General features: G+C 33.7%; 2 protein-coding genes across 2 annotated transcripts in view; both read right to left on the reverse strand.

The window, feature by feature from the left end:
- Positions 1-1,829: 1,829 nt before the first annotated feature.
- On the reverse strand, positions 1,830-10,946 carry LOC101889974 (putative inorganic phosphate cotransporter). Its single transcript, XM_059125546.1, has 7 exons — positions 10,514-10,946; positions 10,007-10,453; positions 9,558-9,942; positions 9,035-9,273; positions 8,838-8,984; positions 2,176-2,596; positions 1,830-2,107 (listed from the first exon to the last, which is right to left on the reverse strand). Exons 1-7 carry the CDS (start codon positions 10,691-10,693, stop codon positions 1,830-1,832), a joined length of 2,097 nt encoding a protein of 698 aa, XP_058981529.1. The 5' UTR covers positions 10,694-10,946.
- A 2,241-nt stretch (positions 10,947-13,187) lies between these two features.
- Positions 13,188-23,695, reverse strand: part of LOC105261617 (putative inorganic phosphate cotransporter) — a 41,174-nt gene continuing 30,666 nt past the window's right edge. Inside the window, exons 2-6 of the mRNA XM_059125542.1 lie at positions 18,417-18,595; positions 16,776-17,222; positions 16,332-16,716; positions 14,768-15,006; positions 13,188-14,703 (exon numbers count right to left, since the gene is read on the reverse strand). Of these exons, the coding sequence (XP_058981525.1) occupies positions 14,533-14,703; positions 14,768-15,006; positions 16,332-16,716; positions 16,776-17,222; positions 18,417-18,595 (1,421 nt within the window). The 3' untranslated portion in view covers positions 13,188-14,532. The remainder of the gene's footprint in view (positions 14,704-14,767; positions 15,007-16,331; positions 16,717-16,775; positions 17,223-18,416; positions 18,596-23,695) is intronic.

The following is a 23,695-nucleotide window of genomic DNA, read 5'->3' on the forward strand; positions in this document are numbered from 1 at the left end:
AATAACAATGGTAAGTTTATTTTAATTGTTGGATTTAAAGTAAAGATGTCGCCTCTATACAAAACTTGCAAAATGGGAATAATGAGGTTAATTGGAACTAAAATCGGGGGTTTTCAAAGAGTATTTTTTAATTACTGCAACAAAGTCAAACTCCGTAATTTTTACAATTTTTTTTTTAAATTTTATTGAATGAAAACAAAAAATATCGGAAATAGTATCAGTTTAGATTTGTTTGAATTGGTCACCTTTGGCACGAATTATAGCCTTCAACTGGCCAATGAAACCGTCACACGCTGCCCGAATGTTGCTTTGTGGTATTTCGGCCCATTCCCGGCGAAGCGCTTGTTTGAGGTGATCGACACTTTGGTATTTTTTTAGTGCCAACATTGATTTTCAAAATAGAGGTTTTGGTGGCCATTGTGCGCTGGAAATGAAGCAAGGATCCTCATTTTGTAACCATTCATGGGTGGCGATGCTACAAACAGCCGGACAACGAATGTTTTCTCATCGGAGAAAACCAAATTCGGCAGTTCACCACTTTCGGCAAAGCGAAGCAACTCTTTAGCTCTTTTGAGTCTATTTTCTTTCTGTTGCGGTCTAAGTTCTTGCACTTTTTGGAATTTCAATGGCTTTACCCCGAGCTTGATTTTCAATATTTGCCGAATGGAATATTGCGATATGTTCAGCTCACGACCCATTTTTCGGCCACTGCCACGCGGGTTTCGATCAATTCGCTTCTTTACTATTCGAATAATTTCTGCTGATGTTGCCATTTTCTTTTGTCCACTTCCTTGACGTCAGGCTACGCTACCAGTATCACGGTAACGAGCGATGGCATAGACAAATTAAGATATTTTCATTTGTCTATGGCGATGGTACGAGACACAAAAGATTTATTCTCATTTAAATGCTGGAGTGCTCTAACGATAGGCATTTGTGGTTTTCCAGCCAAATATAAAGAAATCACACTATCACGCTTGAATTCTATCACGAATAACTTTTTTTCTGGAAAATTCTCACCAAAATCCGTTTGTATGCCTGTAAACAATATAATGAGCTATCGCTGGAATAATTTTATCAGCTATCGGACGAGTAGCTTAGAAATGACAGCTGTCTGAAGTTGTTTGCAGTTTTTTCATCTACAGACTATGACAAAAATCGCGTAAGCAGGACCACGTTTTCGTATAGCTCCTATATAACGATACTTCCCGATATTCGGTATTTTGATGATGATGATTTTTAGAACACGTCTTTCTATAGTCCCCATATAACGGCTATCATTAGAGAGGCAGTTTTCAGTTGATTTTTTTTTTTTGAAAATTTTCAATTTTCTTCAAAATGTTGGAGAGTATTAAAAATTCGATCCGGACAAAGTTAGCTGCTTTTTTATTTGTTAGAGCTAAAATCGTGAATTTTTAATGAATAATTTTCAAATTACTATCAAAGGCATAATAGGGGATATTCAAAGTATATTTTTGCGCTATAACCGCGAATATTTTTCAAGACAATTTTCCAAGGAATATCGGTATTATAATAATTTTCCAAGTGGATTTTTAAGAAATTTTAGCAATATGTTCGGAGCTATAATTGTGGGTTTTTAATAAAATTTTTCCAAAGACTAAAGGAGCCATAATTGCTGATTTATTAGTATTTTTCGAGAGACTATCTAATGTGATTTTGTAAAATATTATTCTTTTGTAGTTTGGTAGCCCACAATTCCAAATTTTTATTTATTGCAGAAAATTTTCAAGTTTGTCTTAAAACTGAATATAATTTCCAATTTCTATGTTATTGGAACTTCATGTGTCACAAACAGATTTAAATAGATATCATGTGATCATTTCAAAATTGACCTCCTCACCCAGTAGATTTTCAAAATAAACTGTAATAATATTCGTTATCGAGCCCAGTTCATGGACCAATGTTCCAAAACTACTTAGACTGGGCGATGTGTTCAGCTGCATTTTCAAGGAGTTCAAATTGATGTTTGAATGCATGTTGGTCATCACCGAGATGGCACAATTGAATATCATTTCCCAAGAATTCCCATCATTGCAGGACATAAGGCACGATGCAAAATCCGAGAAAATTAGAGGAAAATAGGTAGCTAAAACATGGGAAAAAATAATGATTAATAAGTGTTCATAAAAGACAGAGATGAAAATTTGTGCCTACCCAAAACTAATTTCAATTTGGCGGATTGCCTTGGGTGCAAAGTTCCCTGATTTGTTAATGATTGAAATAATTGTTGCACCACCAGCGATAATAGCCAGCAAAGTAGAAAAGGTATCATAATTTTTAGCGTTATGCTGATTATACTAAAAATATGTGGTCCTCTTAAATCCAAAATTAGATGATTGAGCTCCGCAATTAATAGAGTCTTCGTCCAATGATATTGCATTGTATTCAGGGTTAAATTCCACCAGGAGGGCCGTAGGAAATTCTCAATATCTTCACTTCGAATTGGGGACAACATCGAATGTGTTGAGGAGGAGTGGGGTACAATTGTTTGCCTGGACGGATTTGCTGGGGGAGTGTTGTTCTCTTGATGATTGCTGGAAGGGGACGATGTTTCGTTGTAATGGCAAGCGATGAGCTATAAGTTAATAATAATAAATTTTTAAAATTTTTTTAAGGGATGTAGCGTAGAATTTTATACCCTCCACCATAGTTTGGGGGGTTTACAGGGTGAGATGAAAAACCTGCAACCAACTGCAGACTGCTGTCATTTCAAAGCCACTTGTCCAACAGCTGTTAAAATTATTCCAGTGACAGCTCGTTATATTGTTTACAAGCGTACGAAATCATTTTGGTGAGAATTTTCCGGAAATAAAGTTATTCGTCATGGAATTCAAGGGTGATAGAGTGATTTCTTTATATTTGGCTGGAAAACCACAAGTGGCTATCGTTAGAGCACTCCAACATTTAAATGCAAATAAATATTTTGTGTCTCGTACCACCGCTCGTTACCGTGATACTGATAGTGTAGCCCGACGTCAAGGAAGTGGAAGTGGACGGAAGAAAACAGCAACTTCAGCAGAAATGGTTCGAAAAGTAAAGAAGCGACTTGATCGAATCCGGCGTCGTAGGGTCGAAAAAAGGCTCGTGAGCTCAACATATCGCAATATTCCATTCGCCAACTATTGAAAAATGAGTTCGGGGTAAAGCCATTGAAATTCGAAAAAGTGCAAGAATCTACACCGCAACAGAAAGAAAATAGACTCAAAAGAGCTAAAGAGTTGCATCGTTTGGCGGAAAGTGATGAACTGCCGAATTTGATTTTCTCCGATGAGAAAACATTCGTTGTCCAACAGTTTGTAAGCAAACAAAATGATCGTGTTTATTTGTAAAAGAGGTCAGCTGAAAATGTGCACCTTCGGTTGGCCACCAGAACTCAAGCGCAGGCCATGGTGATGGTGTGGGCCGCCATAACAGCCGAAGGTCGCTCGTATTAATCGACCGTGGCATTAGAATATATGCCGAATATTATCGCGAAAATATTGTGGAGGGCGTATTAAAGCCTTGGGCCCGCAAACATTTTGTCCGCAGACCTTGGACATTCCAACAGGACCATCACACTCAGCACGCGCCACCCAAGAATGATTACAAAATGAGGTTCCTCGCTTCATTTCCAACTCACAATGGGCACCAAAATCTCCGGATATCAATCCGCCACCAAAGAATATACTTTCTTTATCAGCATAAAATTCTATATCGATTTAGCGATGTCCCCGTGTTTGGTCTGCAGGACTTTTTATTGAAAATGGGCTACATAGGTCCACGTTTCGGTATAGTTCCTATATAACTTCATGTCCCTATATTCGCTATTTTGACATTATTCACCGGTATTGTTTCAAATTTCGTATTTGCACTTCGTAATGGGCATTTTAGCCTGTGACAGAAAATTGTCTATGCAGGTCCATGTCCTTGTATAGGTCCCCTATATCGGTACCTCCCTACATTCGGTATTTTGATGATTTTGGCTACATTATTTACCGGAATGTGGAATGGGTACTTCAGCCTGTGACATAAAATTGTCTATGCCTGTGACATAAAATTGTCTTCGTATAGGCCCTCCCTATTTTCGGAATTTTGATGATTTTAGCGATAATATTCACCGGATTTTTTTTAAATTTCGTAGTTGAGTTCCTGATGTGTACTTCAGTCTGTGACAAAAAAATGTCTATGCAGGTCCACGTCTTCGCATAAATTCTGTATTTTGATGATTTTTGCTACATTATTCAGCGGAATTGTTTACAATTTGAAGTTCCTTATGTGTACTTCAGCCTATGATAGAAAATTCTTTATGCAGGTCCACGTCTTCACATAGCCCCCCTATATCGGTACCTTCCTTCTCGCATGGACCTCAATATAACGGTTACTCCCTATAGTCTGCATTCTTCAGATTTTAACCGAATTGTCAAAATTCAAACTCATTCCATTTGGTGAAGGGTATTTAAAGTTCAGCCCAGCCGAACTTACTGCTTTTTACGTGTTTTATAGAGAATGCGTTAAAGAATCGTGTCTCACCAAGCATAGTATCCACAGCAGGGCACAAAAAACCATTGAGTAGTAGAAATAAATCCATTTGAAGAAGAATTTCAGCAGCGATCCTTGGATATTTATCAAAAGTATGATAACATGGTTATTGCGCATCACAAACTGATTCAGTACATTTCCTTCCGCTGGCAATCGATTTTGACTCATATTTCCCAAAATTCGCAAAATTGTACCTTGACTAAAACCCATAATGGAGCGTATTAAAATTATACTTCTCCAACCATTGAAGCTCACTTGCGCCCATGGTATTATTGCCACAAGAAATGAGAACGCCTGAAATTTGCATAAAATCCAAATACCATTAAAGTACTCCGAAAACAATACACCCGGCAGATGACTCATGGCATAGCCCATGTAAAACGAGAGCATTATTAAAATGTGGACTTGTCGTTCATTTTCCACTGCATTGGACAATAATAATTCTTGTCCCTTAAAATTTTTTGATGGCATCAAATGTAGACTTCTTCTATTTCTATATTCACCACATGAAAATCTTTCTGGTGCCTCCAAATTTAGATAGACCTTAAGTCTATTGAATATTTCTTGTTGAGGCTGAAATTTTTGTATTCTCCATATGATTGAATTTTTGGGGAGCTCTTGTATTGTATCGAAACTCATTGAGAGGGCATTGATAATGATAAGGAAAATGATTGATCCAATGGTTAAATTTTGAGGTAATAGAATTTCTGCAGGAAGGTGATGTAGGAATATATAAGAAAATGTAACTAATTTGGGTGGTTCTGCCAAATTTTATAAATTTTTAACTTACGTGTTTGTAGCAGTTCCAGATAGTGGGAATTTTGGTCCATTTTGCGTGAAAGAGAAACATTCTCTAACTGGAGATCATTTTGATTTTGGAATTTATTTTTTTTTAATTTTTTTGACAATGTTTTATTTTTATTATTTCATATTTCTACGTACATTTGAAGAAGGTTTATCGAAAAGTCTCGATCGGCACGTAGAAAGTTTGCTGTAAATATTTCTTTTTGATTTTCATTTCAAAATTTCATTCGTGTTCTGAGGTAAAAGTATTTCGTAAATAATATTTAGGACCAGTTTACACGCCATTGTTAAAATCATATGCAAAGTGATTTTTTTTACATTATTATTTAGCGTTTCTACTGCATACTTTTAAGCGCTTACAAAAATTTGTAAACTTTCCGATGAAAGTTAACTTTGTAAACTTTGTTCAAAATTCAAGGACTATAATCGTGGATTTTTAAATATTTTTCAAGGTCTAATAAAGATTTAATTGTGGATAATTAAATATTTTTGAAAGGCCTATCAGGGCTCTAATTGTGGACTTTTTGGCAGGGGTTATTTTCGAGGATTCCTAAAATCTTTTTGGTTTGTAATCGTGGATTTGTTGTACCCTCAGCCATGTGACTGCAGAGGGTATTTATGATTTGATACGGCCAAAACGTGATTCATCGAAATGTCGATTTTAGACTCTAGGGCTCTTTGAACCAAATTCGTTGCAGGAAATTATGACCCACAAATACCAACTTTTAGACATATTCATGGGGAAATATGCCAAAAATCATCAAAATACCAAATATCGGGAAATACCACTAAATGGGGCTATCCAAAAATGTGGACCTATACATACAATGTTTCGCCAAAGGACCTAGAACCCATTAGGACCCACAAATACCAATTTTTAGACAAAACCGCGAAAAAAAAATGTGGCAAAAATCATAAAAATACCGAATATTGGGAGGTACCGTTGTGTGGGGTCTATGCCAAAACGTGGACCTATACGCAATGCAATGCTATATGCAATGTTTCGCCACCGGAGCTAGATCCCATTATTACATACAAATACCAATTTTTTAGGCAAATCCGTAAAAAATTTGGCAAAAATAATCAAAATACCGAATATCGGGAGGTACCGTTATATGGGACCATACCATAGCAATGTTTCACCACAGGAGCTAGAACCCTTTATGACCTACAAATACCAATTTACTGATAAATCCGTGAAATAATGTGGGCTGTATCGTGATTTCAACAGACAGCAGGCAGGCGGACATGGTTGCATCGACTTAGATTTTTATGCTGATTATGAATACATACATTTTATAAGGTCTACGACGAATATTTAGGCATGTTACAAACAGAATGACAAAGTTAATATATCCTCCTTTCCAAGGTGGAGGATATAAAAATTGACAATATCGGCCCATTCTTTAAATATCTCCTCCACAAAGGGTCAACATTTTGAATAACTTTAAGTACTATTAAATGTGAAATAAGTGTTCGATTGTCTTCCAATTTTACACAACCCTATATTTCTATCAACACAAGATTTGGTATGAATAACGGATAAAACGGACCACTCCTTCTGGTGCATTCCCCACAACGGGTAAACAATTTAGATAACCAAGCAGCTCATAAAAAGCGAAATGAGGATCCGCCTTCTATCAAGTTGGGCACTTCCCAATATTTCTACCAATACAAGATCAGGTGTGAAAATGGTATATATTGGATTACTCCCTTCTACTACCTCCTCCACAAAGGAGTATGAAATTTTGATTAATTTCGAAATGTTGAATACATTGTGAAACAAGGATCCAAACCTTTCTAAACTGCACGCTTTCCATTATTTCTACTAACACAAGATCTGCTGTGAAGCTGGTAGATATCGGTCCATGGCTTCCGGTACCTCCCTCGCTTTGGGTCACAATTTTCAATACTTAAGTTTCTAATAACATGTGAAACAAGTCAGCCAACGGACGAGGTATACATCTGTCGGCAAAAATGGTTAATACTTTTATACCCTCTACCATGGTACAATGATATCAAGGTAGGGCAGAACTACCATATGATTTCAATTTTTTTATTTTCTTGGCCTAATACGTCATATTTTTTTGTTTATGTATGTGTTTTCTTTTTAATAACAAAAAAATTGTTCAGAAAACATTCAAATTCTGGTGTTTTCAAAATGTTCATTTCAACGCATGCATCGACAAAATCTAGAGTTTTGTAGCGAAATAATCCTTTAGAGACATATAGTACATGATTTTGAAAAGAAGTGTTGACCTTTCATTCAGTTATCGCGTTTTTCAATTATTTATTCAAAATAAATGCAACAAGTTGTTTGATTTTTTATTGTTTTGATACTAATTCTGACATTACAAGCCAAACAGGTAGACCTCTATACTTGAAATTTTTTCAAAGTTGACCTACCTTCTCTTCATTGTACCATGCCCTCTACCATACTATGGAGGACATATAAACTTCGTAATTCCGTTTGTAACTCCTTGAAATACCAGGTATATATATTCTTGATCAACGTAAAATTCTAAGTCGATTTTAAGTCGATATTCGTCTGTCTGTTGTAATCACGCCATTGAACGAATTGAGATTGCACACATGTTTATTTTGTCAGTAAGTTCGTAAATGGGCCATGTCGGACCACGTTTTCATATTTGATAATTTTTGCGTCATTATTTACCGGAATTGTTTCAAATTTCGTATTTGAAGACCTTAACGGACACTACAGCCTATGACAAAAAAAAATACATACTCAGGCCCATGCACAGGCCGAAGTCTTCGTATGGCCCCCATATAACGATACCTCCCGATATTAATTTTTTTTATAATTTTAGCGACATTATTCGTCGGAATTGTTTTAAATATTTTATTTGAAGTTCGCAATAGGTACTGCAAGCTACGGCGGAAAATTGTCTGTGGAGGTCCACGTCTTCGTATACCCCACATATAACGATACCTCCCTATATTCAATATTTTGATGATATTAGCGGCATATTTCATATTTGAAGATCGTAATATGTACTACAACCCATGAAAAAAATTACTTATGCGGAACTAAGTCTTCGTGCAGCTACCGTATATCAGTTTTCCTTTTAGTGGTATTTTTCCACGGATTTTCTTTGGAAGTTTTTCAAGTTGCTTCAAAATGGTGGAAGGCATTATAAGTTCGACCCGGCCGAACTTAGCTGCTTTTTTACTTGTTTAACTTGTTTTTGTCAAGGTATATTCGTAGGTTTCTGAACTATTTTTTAATGGCTGTAATTAGAGATTTTTTAAATGCCTTTGGGGATGTAATTTTGCATTTTTAAAATATGTCCTGTGGATTAATCGTAGATTTTCGCAATAGGGCTTCAATTTTTTTTTACTTTTTTTTTGGAATTTTAAAAAAGGATTTCTTAATATTTTATAAACATAAAAAAACAAAATAGATTGAGTTTTTACAAAAAGTTTTAAATTTAAAAGAGAAAAGAAAATTTTGGGTTTCTTCACTTCCTCTTCGCCCTTCGCTCCTCCTCATATTGTCTCAAAGTCTCAGGATCATTGTAATATTGTACCTCACCCGAAGCCCAAATACAGTAAATTACAGCAGTGCCACAGAGGACAATAAACGCCAGCCAGAAAACGACACGCCATTCGAGAAGGGTTGCCTGCAAGACATCTTTTAAAAGAAACTCTAATAAATTTACCCACAGCTTACATTGGGTGTCATGACGCCCACCAAATATGGGGCAACCACTCCCGTTATGGCGCCAATGCCATTGGTTATGGCCATCAAAGTACCAGCATAATTGGGACTCATATCTAGGGGGCCCAACTTCATGCCGGCATAATAGGTACCCATGAGACCCATGCAGATGGTAAACAGTACGACCACGGCCAGGCGATTGCAGCCGGCATAGGAGGCAGCAACCATAAATATGGCTGGGCCAAAGGCGGCTGCAGAATAAAGGGAAGAAAGTTTTGTAAAGAAGTACACTGGCTCAATTTTTGCTCTAGAAAATATGACTTTAATTTTTTTTTTAAATTATAAGTAAAAACTCTCCTTCAGAACCTGTGAGTATCTACAAGTTTTGCAATTTTTTTCGATACCATAAAGGAAAAATCGGTTATCGTAGTAACATTTTTGCAGGTTCTGAACCAGATCAAGAATGTTTTTCATCTCAGATTGTCTTAGAACAAAAATCCAGCCTCTGGAGTGTTATTTATTTCCAAACCCTTACCAATAGCCGTCATTAATTTCCTGGTATTTGTGATGTTCAAAATACTTCTCACCATCAGCCAGTCACCCACAAATCCCGAAGAAATCGATATAGTCCACATACTAACATAGGGCAGAGAGGAGTACACACCATTGGCCTTGATCGAAAATTGCATTACATCGGCCATGTATTTGGGCAGATCGCTGACCATAATATAGAAACCCCAATCATGGCCGATTTGGGCACATATCAAGGCAATCATGGGCATGCTGGTGAAGATGGCCTTCCAGGGGGTGGGTGCCAAATTTTCATTGGGACCACTAGAATTTATTTCCTGTTCTAAATATTCACGCTCCCTCTCCGAAATAAAGGGATGGGCAGATGGAGTGCTATAGCATATGAAAGTCTGGAAAAAATTTTTCAAAATTTCGATTCAAAATTATGATTGAAAGGTCCCCACGTGCACTTACAAATATCAAAAACCACACGACACTTAATCCCCCAAAGAGATAGAAAACCACTGGCCATTTGAAGTGGTGTAACAAAAATCCCGATATTGAATTTGCCAAAATGGTACCGATTTGTCCACCGCCCAATACCAAGGCCCCCAATTTTCCCCGCTCGCCAATTGGCACCCAGCGTGATAGCAGAACACTAAGTGCAGGAAATGTGGTACCCTCTCCCAGACCCATTAAAATCCGCAACACAATCAGGGCCGTCGAACCACCCCACTCAATGGCCCAGGGAGTCAGCACCGTAAATACTGCCGTTGATAGGATACCCAAACTTAAGGTCCATTTACCACCAAATTTATCGGCCAATATACCACCTGGTACGTGGGTTATAATGTAGCCAATATAAAATGAGGATAATATAAAGCCTTGTAACTCCTCAGACCATTCATATTCGCCACCGGGCTAAAAATAGAAAATGGGCATTAATGTTGTATTTAATTATTCGGTGTCTTCCTTGCATACTGAAGTATCCGGATCCAAGCCATCATCCTGAGCCTCACAAACCGCTGTCCCAATATCTTCCTTGGTATGATTTCGCTTGACCACCAATTCGGTTATGACAATGGATAAACTTATGCGCATTGTATAGGCATTCACGATGGCCAGAAAGGCCATGACGGCCAATACAACACGTTGTAACATTGCGGATTAAATTGAATTTTTTTAAATTTGAAAAATAAATATGAAATATGAATGTTTGTTATTGGTTATGACAATACGTCAAAGTTCCAAGGCTGGAACTAGAAACAATTGCTCTGTTCCAGTACCTTCTAGAATCGACTAGTTTTGTATTTTTTTATTTTTTTATATCTTAAAGGGAAAATCGGTTATTTTAGCAAAAATTTTACATTCTTGCAGTTCTGGAACAGCTTCAACCGTGTCTGTAAACAATTACTATCGAAAAATTTTGTTTTGAAAAATATTTTTTTTATCGATGAACCATTTTTTTAATTGAAAAATTTGTAGGGGAAAATTTCTCTGGGGGAAACATGATTATTGGACAATTTTTGTGGGCATAAATCTGTTATTGTTATTAAAATTTCTAAAAAATAGAGATTTCCAGAAAAGTTTTCCCTTGAAAGAATTGTTATCGAAATAATTTTCTTGAGCTATTTCTGTTATGTGTTAGGGGCTATCAAAAAAAAAATCACAAGATAAACAATTTCGAACAATTCATCTACAGACAAGATGTTGTGGATAAGTACGAAAATTTGTTATCGTAAAATTATTTACTATAAAATTATTTATCGAAAAATGCTGCTATCGGATATATTTCAGAAAGTATTGTTATCAAACAAGTTTTCCCTAGAAAATCTATTTATCAAAAAAAAAAAAATTCTAAAGAAAAACTTTATTCCTGAAAAACAAGTTGTTGAACAAGTTTTCCATAGAAAAGACTGTTATCGAAAGAAACTTTCTCTAGAAATACTAGTTATCGACCCAGTTTTTCGTTGAAATATTTGTTATCGAACAAGTTTTCTATAGAAAATCTTGTCATTGAACAGATTTTCTATGAATAAACTTGTTATCGAAAAAGTTTTGTTTAGAAAACTTTGTTATCGGACACGTTTCCTATAGAAAACCATGTTATCGGACAGGTATTCCATAGAAAAAAAAATCTTTTCTATAGAAAAACTTGTTGTCGAACTGGTTTTCTATAGCAAAACTTGTTATCGAAGAGGGTTTTTACAGAAAAGCTTGTTATCGAATACGTTTTCTATAGATAACTTTGTTATCGAAGAACTTTTCTATAGAAAACCTTTTTATCGAACAACTTTTTTAGAGAAAGCCTTGTAATCGAACACATTTTCTATAGAGAACCTTGTTATCGAACATCTTTTCCATAGAAAAACTTGTTATCGAACTGGTTTTCTGTAGCAAAACTTGTTATCGAAGAGGGTTTTTTAAAAAAAGCTTGTTATCGAACATGTTTTTTTATAGATAACATTGTTATCGAACAACTTTTCTATAGAAAACCTTGTTATCGAACAACTTTTTTTATAGGAAACGTTGTAATCGAACAAGTTTTTTATAGAGAACCTTGTTACCAAACATCTTTTCTATAGAAAACCTTGTTATCGAACAAGTTTTCTTTAAAAAAAACTTGTTATCGAACAGGTTTTCTATAGAAAAACTTGTTATCGAACAGGTTTTCTATAGAAAAACTTGTTATCGAACAGGTTTTCTATAGAAAAACTTGTTATCGAACAGGTTTTCTATAGAAAAACTTGTTATCTATAGATAACTTTGTAACTTTTCTATAGAAAACCTTTTTATCGAACAACTTTTTTAGAGAAAGCTTTGTAATCGAACAAATTTTCTATAGAGAACCTTGTTATCGAACATCTTTTCCATAGAAAAACTTGTTATCGAACTGGTTTTCTGTAGCAAAACTTGTTATCGAAGAGGGTTTTTTAAAAAAAAGCTTGTTATCGAACATGTTTTTTTATAGATAACATTGTTATCGAACAACTTTTCTATAGAAAACCTTGTTATCGAACAACTTTTTTTTATAGGAAACGTTGTAATCGAACAAGTTTTTTATAGAGAACCTTGTTACCAAACATCTTTTCTATAGAAAACCTTGTTATCGAACAGGTTTTCTATAGAAAAACTTGTTATCGAACAGGTTTTCTATAGAAAAACTTGTTATCGAACAGGTTTTCTATAGAAAAACTTGTTATCGAACAGGTTTTCTATAGAAAAACTTGTTATCGAACAGGTTTTCTATAGAAAAACTTGTTATCGAACAGGTTTTCTATAGAAAAACTTGTTATCGATCATGTTTTCTATAGAAAAACTTGTTATCGATCATGTTTTCTATAGAAAAACTTGTTATCGAACAAGTTTTCTATAGAAAAATTTGTTATCGGATAAGTTTTCTTTAGAAAAACTTGTAATCGAACACGTTTCTATAAAAAAATCTTGTTATAGATCAGGTTTTCTATAGAAAAACTTGTTATCGAAAAAGTTTTCTATAGAAAAACTTGTTATGGAACAGGTTTTGTATAGAAAAACTTGTTATCGAACAAGTTTTGCTACAGAAAAACTAATTTTTAACAAGTTTCCTATACATGAAGTTTGTTATCGAATATCTTTCCTTTAATTGTCTTATTGAAAAAAAAAAATAAATAAATTTGAATAATTTTTTTTTTTTGGAAAAATGACTTTTTATTTTCATAGGTAATATTTTACAAAATATATTGACTTAATATTATTTAAGTAATTTACATAGAGAATATTTAAAAAAAAAAAAAACAAACGTTTGGGAGGAACCAAAATTCATATAAAATAATCAGTTAATGTGTGTTTTTCAGTTTAATTTGCATATCTGGATAATTCTGCTCTCTTTATTTTTGTTTAATGATTAAATTAAATTAAATTATTTTCTTAAATCAAATGTAAATTGCAACTAAATACTACAATAAAATGACTAAAAAATTATTGTTATGTATTTGTAGTAAATTCGTAAATGAATCTCAAGGAAAAAGGAAAGGAGAACTTGAAACTATGGAAGTTATAGAGAAGTAGGAAAAGTTTAAAAAGTGGGAAAAAGGGAAAAGGAGATATGAAGGCAGGGGGTTTGAAGATAAACCGAATTTTTTCCATAAAATAAACAATTTTTAAATAAAAGTCTAAGAACTTTTAAATTCAAAGAGAATTTGATTATCTTCTCTCTATCCTCCTGCCATATATTTATGTGAACTTTAAAATGAAATAGGAAAGGATGCAAGAGAGTCAGAACTATGTGGTCTCTATAATACCTACACATACAAAAAATGCTTTTGTATTTTTTTGATCATTGCTTTGAATTTTGTTTGAGCCCATCAACAATTTAACAATAAAATTTGTTAATTGGCACAATTTAAAAAAATTCATCCTATAAAAATATTACAAACAAACAAACTGTGCTACAAAAATATCACATACAATTCCTATATAAATTTGGGACACGGCTTTCATTTTTTTCTTTTTGTTTTTGTTTCTGTTTTTTTTTTTGCTTCTCTAAAAACTATTTCAATACATTTTTGTATTTGTATCGCAACTACAACTAAAGCTTAAAATTAATAAAAAAATAATACATTTAAATACTAATCTACATACATAGACAACAATTAATTTAATTACAGCAATAACATTTCAATTCACAAAAGTTACAACGAAAGGCACTTCGTTTCCTGTTTCATTTTTTAGGTTAGAATTAATTTAAGGTTAGGTTCGTTTATCTAAACTAAATTTGTTGTATGAAATGAAATCAAAACAGTTAAAAATACTGTTTGTTATGCGTTATCGGGAAGTCTTCAGAAAAGAAAGAACGAAATCATTTCGTTTAAATACACATTTGGTATAGGGGTAGGGGGGTGGCGCATTGTGTGGAAGGGTATTTCCTGAATGTTTCTTTTTTTAACATTTGTTGTTGTCACTTTTTCGCTTTTTTTGTTAAATATTCCATGGAGGAATTTTCTTTACAATAACAGTCTTTACTTCTTCTCGGGCTTTTTGCCACGTTCCTCGGATTCGTAATCCTTGACGGCTGGTGGATCATTAAAAGGCTGAACCTCACCCGAGGCCCAAATGCAGTAGATAACAGCAGTTACACACAAGACGGCAAAGGCAACCCAGAACACCAAACGCCATTCCAACAAAGTGGCCTAGAAAACAAAAATGGATTAATAATTTCCTGGAAATTTTTCAATTTTCCCAAATTTGACTTACATTTGGTGTCATAACGCCCACCAAGTAGGGTGTAATAACGCCTGTAATGGCACCAATACCATTTGTAATGGCCATCAATGTACCCGAATAATTGGGACTCATATCGAGGGGGCTAAGTTTCATGCCAGCATAGAAAGCACCCATGAGACCCATACAAATGGTGAACAGCACAACAACAGCAACACGATCACAGCCAGCATAGGAAGCGGCAACCATGAAAATTGCAGGACCAAAGGCAGCTGTAAAATAAAAGTAAAAAAATGGATTAATATTTTGGGCGTCGAAAATAACATATTTTATATTGAGGTTTATCGATAACATCCTTTTAAACAGAAAATCTCTTGGAATGCAATATTTTCTACAAAAATTTAGATCGATAACAAGATTTTATATAACAAAAAATCGATAAATAACAATTATTTGTAGGGAAAATATGTTCGAAAAGAACATTGTCTGCATAAAAGTTAAAAAAATATTTTTCAAAAATTCGATCGAAAAGTTAATCGATAACAACAATTTCCACAAATATGGTGCTCGATAACACTATTTTCAACAAAAAAATGATCCGATACAAAAATTTATGTAAGGACATTTTTTTTCGATAACAACGTTTTCGATTTCTAAAAAAACAACTTGTTCGATAACAAATATTTGTTCGAATACAAGTACTTCTAAAGAAAACTTGTTCTACAACAAGTTTGATAACGAGTTTTTCAATAGCAGGTTTTTTCAAAGACAATTCGATCGAAAAGATGATCAGTAACAACAATTTTTACAAGTATGGTGGTCGATAACACCATTTTCAACAAAAAAAAAATTATTTTTTTCGATAACAACATTTTCGATAGAAAAGTTGTTCGATAACAATTTTTTAGATAGAAAAGTTGTTCGATAACAATGTTTTCATTAATAAAGTTCTTCGATAACAATGTTTTCAATAAAAAAGTTTTTCGATAACTATGTTTTCTATAGAACAAATTTCCGATAACCAAATTTTCTATAGAAAAGTTGTCCGATAACAACATTTTCTATAGAAAAGTTGTCCGATAACAACATTTTCTATAGAAAAGTTGTCCGATAACAACATTTTCTATAGAAAAGTTGTCCGATAACAACATTTTCTATAGAAAAGTTGTCCGATAACAACATTTTCTATAGAAAAGTTGTCCGATAACAACATTTTCTACAGAAAAGTTGTCCGATAATAATATTTTCTAGAGAAAAGTTGTCCGATAAAAACATTTTCTATAAAAAAGTTATCCGATAACAATATTTTCTATAGAAAAGTTGTCCGATAACAACATTTTCTAGAGAAAAGTTGTCCGATAACAATATTTTCCATAGAAAAGTTGTTCGATAATAACATTTTCTATAGAAAAGATGTCCGATAACAACATTTTCTATAGAAGGTGCGTTCGATAATTTTTTTTATGGAAAGTGTGATCGATGACAGTATTATGTGCACAAAAGTTTTGCGATAACAACTTTTTCCATTAAAAAGGTCCATCGTTTTATCCTCCTGATTTTATTATCGATAAATCGCAAAAATATCCATTTTACTCACCGATAGCAGTCATCAATTTACGAGTATTTGTGATGCTCAAAATATTTCTTGTCATCAACCAATCGCCAACGAAACCAGATGAAATGGAGAAGATCCACATCATGATGTACGGCAGGGAAGAGTACAAACCGTTGGCCTTGATGGAGAATTGCATAACATCAGCCATATATTTGGGTAAATCAGTGACCATGATATAGAAGCCCCAATCGTGACCGATTTGAGCGCAAACCAATGCAATCATGGGCAAATTGGTCAGAATGGCCTTCCATGGTGTGGGTGGCAAATTATCGTTGCGGGTCACTGAACCCATTTCCCTTTCCAAATATTCACGTTCGGTAGGCTTAATGAAGGGATGGGAACCGGGATCGCTGTAGCACAAAAGAGTCTAAAAAATTACATAAAATTTAATTTCAATTCAAAATTAATCCCCTCCATAGTACTTACAAAAATAATGAACCACACAACACCGAGACCGCCAAACAAATAGAACACCACTGGCCAATCGTAGGCATCTAACAGCACACCAGACAAAGAATTGGCCAAAATGGTACCAACTTGACCACCACCCAAGACCAAGGCGCCTAATTTTCCACGTTCCTTGAGGGGTACCCATTGCGATAGCAACACACTCAAAGCAGGGAATGTTGTACCCTCACCCAAGCCCATCAAGATGCGAACAATAATCAAAGCCGTCGAACCACCTTCGGTAATGGCAATGGGAGTGATCAATGTGAAGAAAGCCGTCGATAAAATACCCAAACCCAAGGTCCATTTACCGCCAAATTTCTCGGCCAATAGACCACCGGGAACGTGTGTCACAATGTAGCCAATGTAGAATGATGAGAGAATTAAACCTTGTAACTCTTCAGACCATTCATAGTCACCACCGCTCTGGAAAGGAAGACAAAAAGGTTTGGATATTAGTCAGAATTATTATTCGATAACAAGATTTACTAAATACTTGTTCGATGACAAGTTTTTCTTTCGAAAACTTGTTCGATAACAAGTTTTTCTTTCAAAAACTTGTTCGATAACAAGTTTTTCTATGGAAACCTTGTTCGACAACAAGTATTTCTATCGAAAACTTGTTCTATAACAGGTTTTTCTATAGAAAACTTATTCGATAACATGCATTTTTATAGAAAACATGTTAATTGTTATATTTTTGTAGGAAACTTGTTCGATAACAAGTATTTTTGAGAAAACTTGTTCGATAACGAGTATTTCTATAGAAAACTTGTCCGATAACAAGTTTTTCTATTGAAAACTTGTCCGATAACAAGTTTTTCTATAGAAAACTTGTCCGATAACAAGTTTTTCTATAGAAAACTTGTCCGATAACAAGTTTTTCTATAGAAAACTTGTTCGATAACAAGTTTTTCTACAGAAAACTTGTCCAATAACAAGTTTTTCTATAGATAACTTGTCCGATAACAAAATTTCCTATAGAAAACTTGTTTCATAACAAGTTTTTCTATAGAAAAGTTGTCCGATAATAAGTTTTTCTATAGAAAACTTGTCCGATAACAAGTTTTTCCATAAAAAACTTGTCCGATAACAAGTTTTTCTATAGAAAACTTGTCCGATAACAAGTTTTTCTATAGAAAACTTGTCCGATAACAAGTTTTTCTATAGAAAACTTGTCCGATAACAAGTTTTTCTATAGAAAACTTGTCCGATAACAAGTTTTTCTATAGAAAACTTGTCCGATAACAAGTTTTTCTATAGAAAACTTGTCCGATAACAAGTTTTTCTATAGAAAACTTGTCCGATAACAAGTTTTTCTATAGAAAACTTGTCCGATAACAAGTTTTTCTATAGAAAACTTGTCCGATAACAAGTTTTTCTATAGAAAACTTGTCCGATAGCAAGTTTTTCTATAGAAAGCTTGTCCGATAACAAGTTTTTCTATAGAAAGCTTGTCCGATAACCAGTTTATCCATAGACAACTTATCCGATAACAAGTTTTTCTATGGAAAACTTTTTCGATAACAAGTTTTTTTTGAAGAAACATGTTTTTCTATTGAAAAGTTGTCCGATTACAAATTTTTTCAGCTTAATTTCAAGTTTTTCGATAACACTTACCGATGAATCGGAATCCAAATCATCAGCCGGACACACGGCCGCTTCTCCCTCATCTGTGTAGTTCTTCTTGACAACCAATTCTGTGATGGCTATCGATAAACTGATACGCATCGTATAGGCATTGAGGATGGCCAAAAAGCCCATAATGGCCAATATCACACGTTGAGGTATGACGAAATCTGCAAAAAGACAAAATAAACAAATAATTAAAACAAAGTTACTGGCAATAAAAATATTCCAATGTTAATAAAACTAATTTACACCAAGATGTTTAGATCGCTAAACGATAAAGTTGTTAAGTTATGTGACGTCAAATTTGGTCAAAAAGGAGTGGTAGCTAATTTGTAAAATATTTAACACCTGTTGGCAAAAACTGCTAAAAGAAATTGGCAATTCCAATAAAAAAAGTATGGTCAATAAGGGAATGTAGTTGCGAACTCTTTATGTGGTCACTTTCATATCTTGTAACCGGTTGCAACTCTCTCGATAAATGGGGGATTTTTTTAAATATTAAAAATTATTGCAAATTGTAGGGCCATATTTAAATTACCGATGACGTTATCTTTGGCTTACTTAATCTGTCATTTCCGTTGGCTTTACAGTCGGTGCAATTTTGTAACAATTTAGTTACATTTAGCGTTTTATAAATCAATTACATTAACGTTTCATTTGTGATAATTTGTTAATTCAATTACCGAACAAAATGAACACGAGAAGTTCCTCCCTGTGAATTTATTTTGATACGACAATGACACGAAGTTCTATCAAAATTTGAAAAAAAAAAAAAATCTTGAAAGAAAAAATAAATAAAAAAATGATTTTTAGAAATCGTCATCGTAGTGTTTTATTGATTTTTTCAATAATTCTGACTTTCGTTCTTTATTTTCTGCTACATGCACGGTATCAATATTGGCGAAATAAAAGTGACCAGGAGAAAAACTTGCATATTCCCAAACAACGTTTGGTTCATTTGGATCTAAAAGGAGCCCCTCCAAAGGTATCACAATTCTCCCCATTTCGAAATTTTTCATTTCAAAGACATCTACTTTTAGCTTGCCTTTTTGAAAAATGTAATCAATGATATTTCTCAATTGGGCGCCACTGGCCTCCTCATTGAATATGAAGATATGTTTCCGTTTGAGGGCAATTTGAAAGTCCTGTCAGCTCGAAATGCTTATGGGCGAGAGGAATTAAAGGTAAATTGATTTTCTATAACAAATTAGAATAGTTGAGCTTTGGTAGGGGGGATTTTTATTGACTATCATTGATGGCATAAGACTTTTTTCAGTTTTATTAGCTATAATTGATGGCAGAAGATTTTTTATCTAGCAAATAAGCAAGATAAGACTTTTCAGGCTATTCAAGAACTTTTCAAGCCATCTAAATTCTTTTCAAGTCATCCAAAACATTTTCAAGTCATCTTAGACATCCAAAACGTTTTCAAGTCATCTTAGTCATATACAAATCATTTCAGACTCCTCGGATCATTTAAAATTTTGCAAATAATTAAATTTTTAATTAAGTCTTTGGTATTGACCATTTTTTCTATGATAAAGCGTTTTCAAGTTATTTAGTTGGCAATGAAGACTCCTTTTACCTTTTTTGAAGTCTTTAATTATCAATAAAAACCGTTCAAGTTCCGCTGGTAAACAAGAGAAGACTTTTCAGGGCATTTAAGACCTTTTCAAGCCATTTAAGTCCTTTTCAAGTCATACAAAACATTTTAAAATTATCTTATAGTACGTTTACGCTGTAAAGGATTTAGAAAACCCAGTAGGTTTAAATTGTCAATTCCATTCCATATACCTCAAATAAATCTTCATAAAGAAGGTTAACCCGGAAAAAGGCTCTAACGTAAACATACCATTAGACTTTAGTGAATTAATAGTTCTTTGTAAGACTTTAGTTGCGAATATGCCCTTTTAAGTTGTTTAGTTGGCAATAAAGACTTCTCTTACATTTTTGAGTTATTTAATAATCATTAAAAACCGCTGATAAGCAGAAGAAGATTTTTCAGGTCATCTAAGTCATTTCCAAGTCAACCAAGACATTTTCATGCAATCTTAGACTTAAAAAATCATTTAAGACTCTTCGGACTATTTAAAATTTTGCAAAAAATTAATGAATTAAAAGTTCTTTGTAAGACTTCAGTTGCGAATATGATTTTTGATCAGACATTTATTGGCTATTATTGACAACAGAAGACTGTGTGTGACAAAGCATTTTCAAGTTATTTAGTTAGCAATAAAGACTTCTCCTACATTTATGAGTTATTTAATAATCACTAAAAAACCGCTGATAAGCAAGAGAAGATTTTTTAGGTCATCTAAGTCTTTTCCGAATCATCCAAGACCTTTTCAACTCATCTTAGACTTTAACAAATTATTTAAGACCTTTCGGATCAATTACAATTTTCGCAAATAAATAAATTAATTAAAATATCTTTGTAGAGTTCTTTTGCGAATATGATTTATAATTAGACATTTATTGGCTCTTATTGACGACAGAAAACATTTTTGCATTTTCAAGTTATTTAGTTGGCAATGAAGGTTTTTCCCACAAGTAGAAACATTTTTGACTTATTAACTTATCACTAAAAACAGCTCAATATTAGCTGATAGACAAGAGAAGACTTTTCAAATCATCTAAGACTTTTTGCGATCATCTAATGGCAAATAGTGTATTTTCAAGTCATTTAGTTGACAATGAAGATTTCTGTAACCAGTAAAAACATTTTTTCTTAATTAATTAACACTACAAACTGTTAAAAGTCAACTAATAAGATAGGGAAGATTTTTCAAATCATGAAAGAAAAATGCCCTTCAAGTCATCTGTTGACAATAAAATTACACTTATTTGCTATTGTTGGCTACAGAAGACTTTTTGCGGCGATTGAAGTCTTTTCAAGTCATTTAGTTGGCAATGAAGTCTTCCCAAAGCAGTAGAAACAATTTTCCCTCAATTAATTACTACTACAAACCGTTCAAAGTCAGCTAATAAGATAAAGAAGACTTTACAAGTCATCTAAGACCTTTTCAAGCTATCCAAGTCTAATCCAAGTCATCCAAAACAATTTTATGTAATCTCAGGCTCTTACAAATCATCTAAGATTTTTCAAAACATTTAAAACTTTACAAATAATTTATAATAAAAGTCACCCATTGCTATTAAAAAAATATTAGTGTCTATAACAAAAATACTTTTCAGATCACTTGTCGACAATAAAATGACTTGTTAAGTCATCCGTTGACAACAGATGGCCTCCTCTACTTGGCAATGTGTGCCTTTGTAGGTCATGTAAGTTCATTCTAAGACACATCATGACAAGTAATTACCATAGAATTATAACTACAAACCGTTTAAAACCAGCTGACTTTTAATCTATCTAAGACCTTTCCAAGTCATCTAAGACTATTTCAAATCACCCAAGACTATTTCAAATCATCTTAGCCTTTCTCAACTCATCTAAAATCATTAAAAACTATGTTATTTACAGCACAAGTAACAAAAATAATTTTCAAGTCTTTTGTTTTCATTAAAAGAGTTTTCAAGCCATATAAATGACAATATATGAAACCATACGTTTTCTAGGATTAATTTTTTCAAGTTCTCTAAGTATTTTTAAGTCATCTACCAAAAATGTTTATGATATAAACTATCATGTCATCTAGACTTTTCAAGTCATCTAAGCCTATTCAAGTCATCTATGCTTTTTAAGACATCTTGGTATTATCAAGGCATTTACCAATAATTCTTAGAATATATAAATGCTTTCAAGTCACCTAACTAACAAAACCAAGATTTTTCCTTAAAGATATTTCAAAAAAAAAAAAAAAAAAACTTAGCAAGTCATTTTTGTCTTTTTAAGTCATCTAAGTCTTATCAAGCCATCTAAGTATTTTCAAGTTATCTGCCAAGTATTGTTTTCGACGTACGAATGCTTTCAAGTAATGTAACTGAGAAACAACCCCTTTTATGTCATCACACTTTTTCAATCTTTTTAAAATACGAACTTTTCAAATCTTTTTAAAATACGGTTTCAATTCATGTAAGTCTTTTCAAGTCTTCTAAGCCATTTCAAATAATCTAACTCTTTTCAAGTCATCTTCCTATCATTATTTTTTGACATTTGACTACTTTCTAGTCATCTAACTGACAATAGAAGATCTTTCATGTCGTCTAAAATATCATTGAGGTCTTTTTAAACTCTCTTAAATAACTATCTAAGTCATCTAAGTTTTTTCAAATCAACTAAGTCTTTTCGAATCATCTAAGACTTTTTCAAGTCATCTAAGACTTTTTCAATTCATTTTTTTGACATATTAATGCTTTAAAGTCACCTTACTGACAATAGAACATCTTTTATGCCATCATACTGGTAATTGAGCACCTTTCAAATATTTCTATAATACTATCCAAGTCATCTAAGCCCTTTCAAATCACATAAGTCTTTTCAAGCCATGTCATCTGAATAACAATTCAAGACTTTTTTATTCCTTCCAACATGTTCCCTCAAAATTCTCTTCTTTCTTGTAGAGTTTCTTGAAAGCCTGTGCCAGTTTGAACTTGCAAATAATACCCCTAACCCAAACATTTGGACACATGGAATATGCATTGAAACTGAAAGAGTTCGCTCATATGCGAGAAAATTTCAATAGTCCCCAGGCCATATGTCCCAAACACAGGGAAACTATGCCATTTCTAACCTCAATTTTAACACAAATAATTGAATTCCATAGGGAGGCAGTGGCGCCCAATGCACACCAATTCACTCACATACATATTGGTTGTGATGAAGTATTTCAAATTGGGCAGTGTAAATTATGTCGGAAAAAAGGAAACCCCCACCAAATTTTTCTAAAACACGTAAAAAATATAGCCAATTTCATTGAGAGCAAATGGCCTTCTATGAAAGTGATAATTTGGGATGATATGTTACCGAATATACCAGAACACACATTGAAATCTTATCACTTGGGGGATCTAGTTGAGCCAATGGTTTGGTCATATTCCGCGCGCATAGCTGACATACCCAAGGAAGAAATGTGGGATAAATATCGTGCTGTATTCCCCACAGTTTGGGGTGCCTCGGCATTCAAAGGTGCCTCGCCTTTGCCCAGACGTATTATACCTCCCATGCAGAGACATCACGATAACAATCGTGGTTGGTTAGTTGTACTACAAAATCAAGCCAAGGGATTCCAAAGAGGTTTTCAAGGATTGGCCATAACTGGTTGGCAAAGATATAGTCATTTTGCAGCACTATGTGAACTGTTACC

Source organism: Musca domestica, unplaced genomic scaffold (genome assembly GCF_030504385.1).
Source record: "Musca domestica strain aabys unplaced genomic scaffold, Musca_domestica.polishedcontigs.V.1.1 34, whole genome shotgun sequence".
Lineage (NCBI taxonomy): Eukaryota > Metazoa > Arthropoda > Insecta > Diptera > Muscidae > Musca > Musca domestica.

What these genes read in the sequence shown, in the direction of transcription:
- LOC101889974 (XM_059125546.1), bottom strand. Translation starts at nt 10,693, where the DNA reads ATGTTACAACGTGTTGTATTGGCCGTCATGGCCTTTCTGGCCATCGTG. An exon ending in TCGTGTGGTTTTTGATATTT is followed by an intron (nt 9,943 to 10,006) that starts GTAAGTGCACGT and finishes AATTTTTTCCAG; the next exon opens with ACTTTCATATGCTATAGCAC. An exon ending in CAAATTGAAATTAGTTTTGG is followed by an intron (nt 2,108 to 2,175) that starts GTAGGCACAAAT and finishes CCCATGTTTTAG; the next exon opens with CTACCTATTTTCCTCTAATT.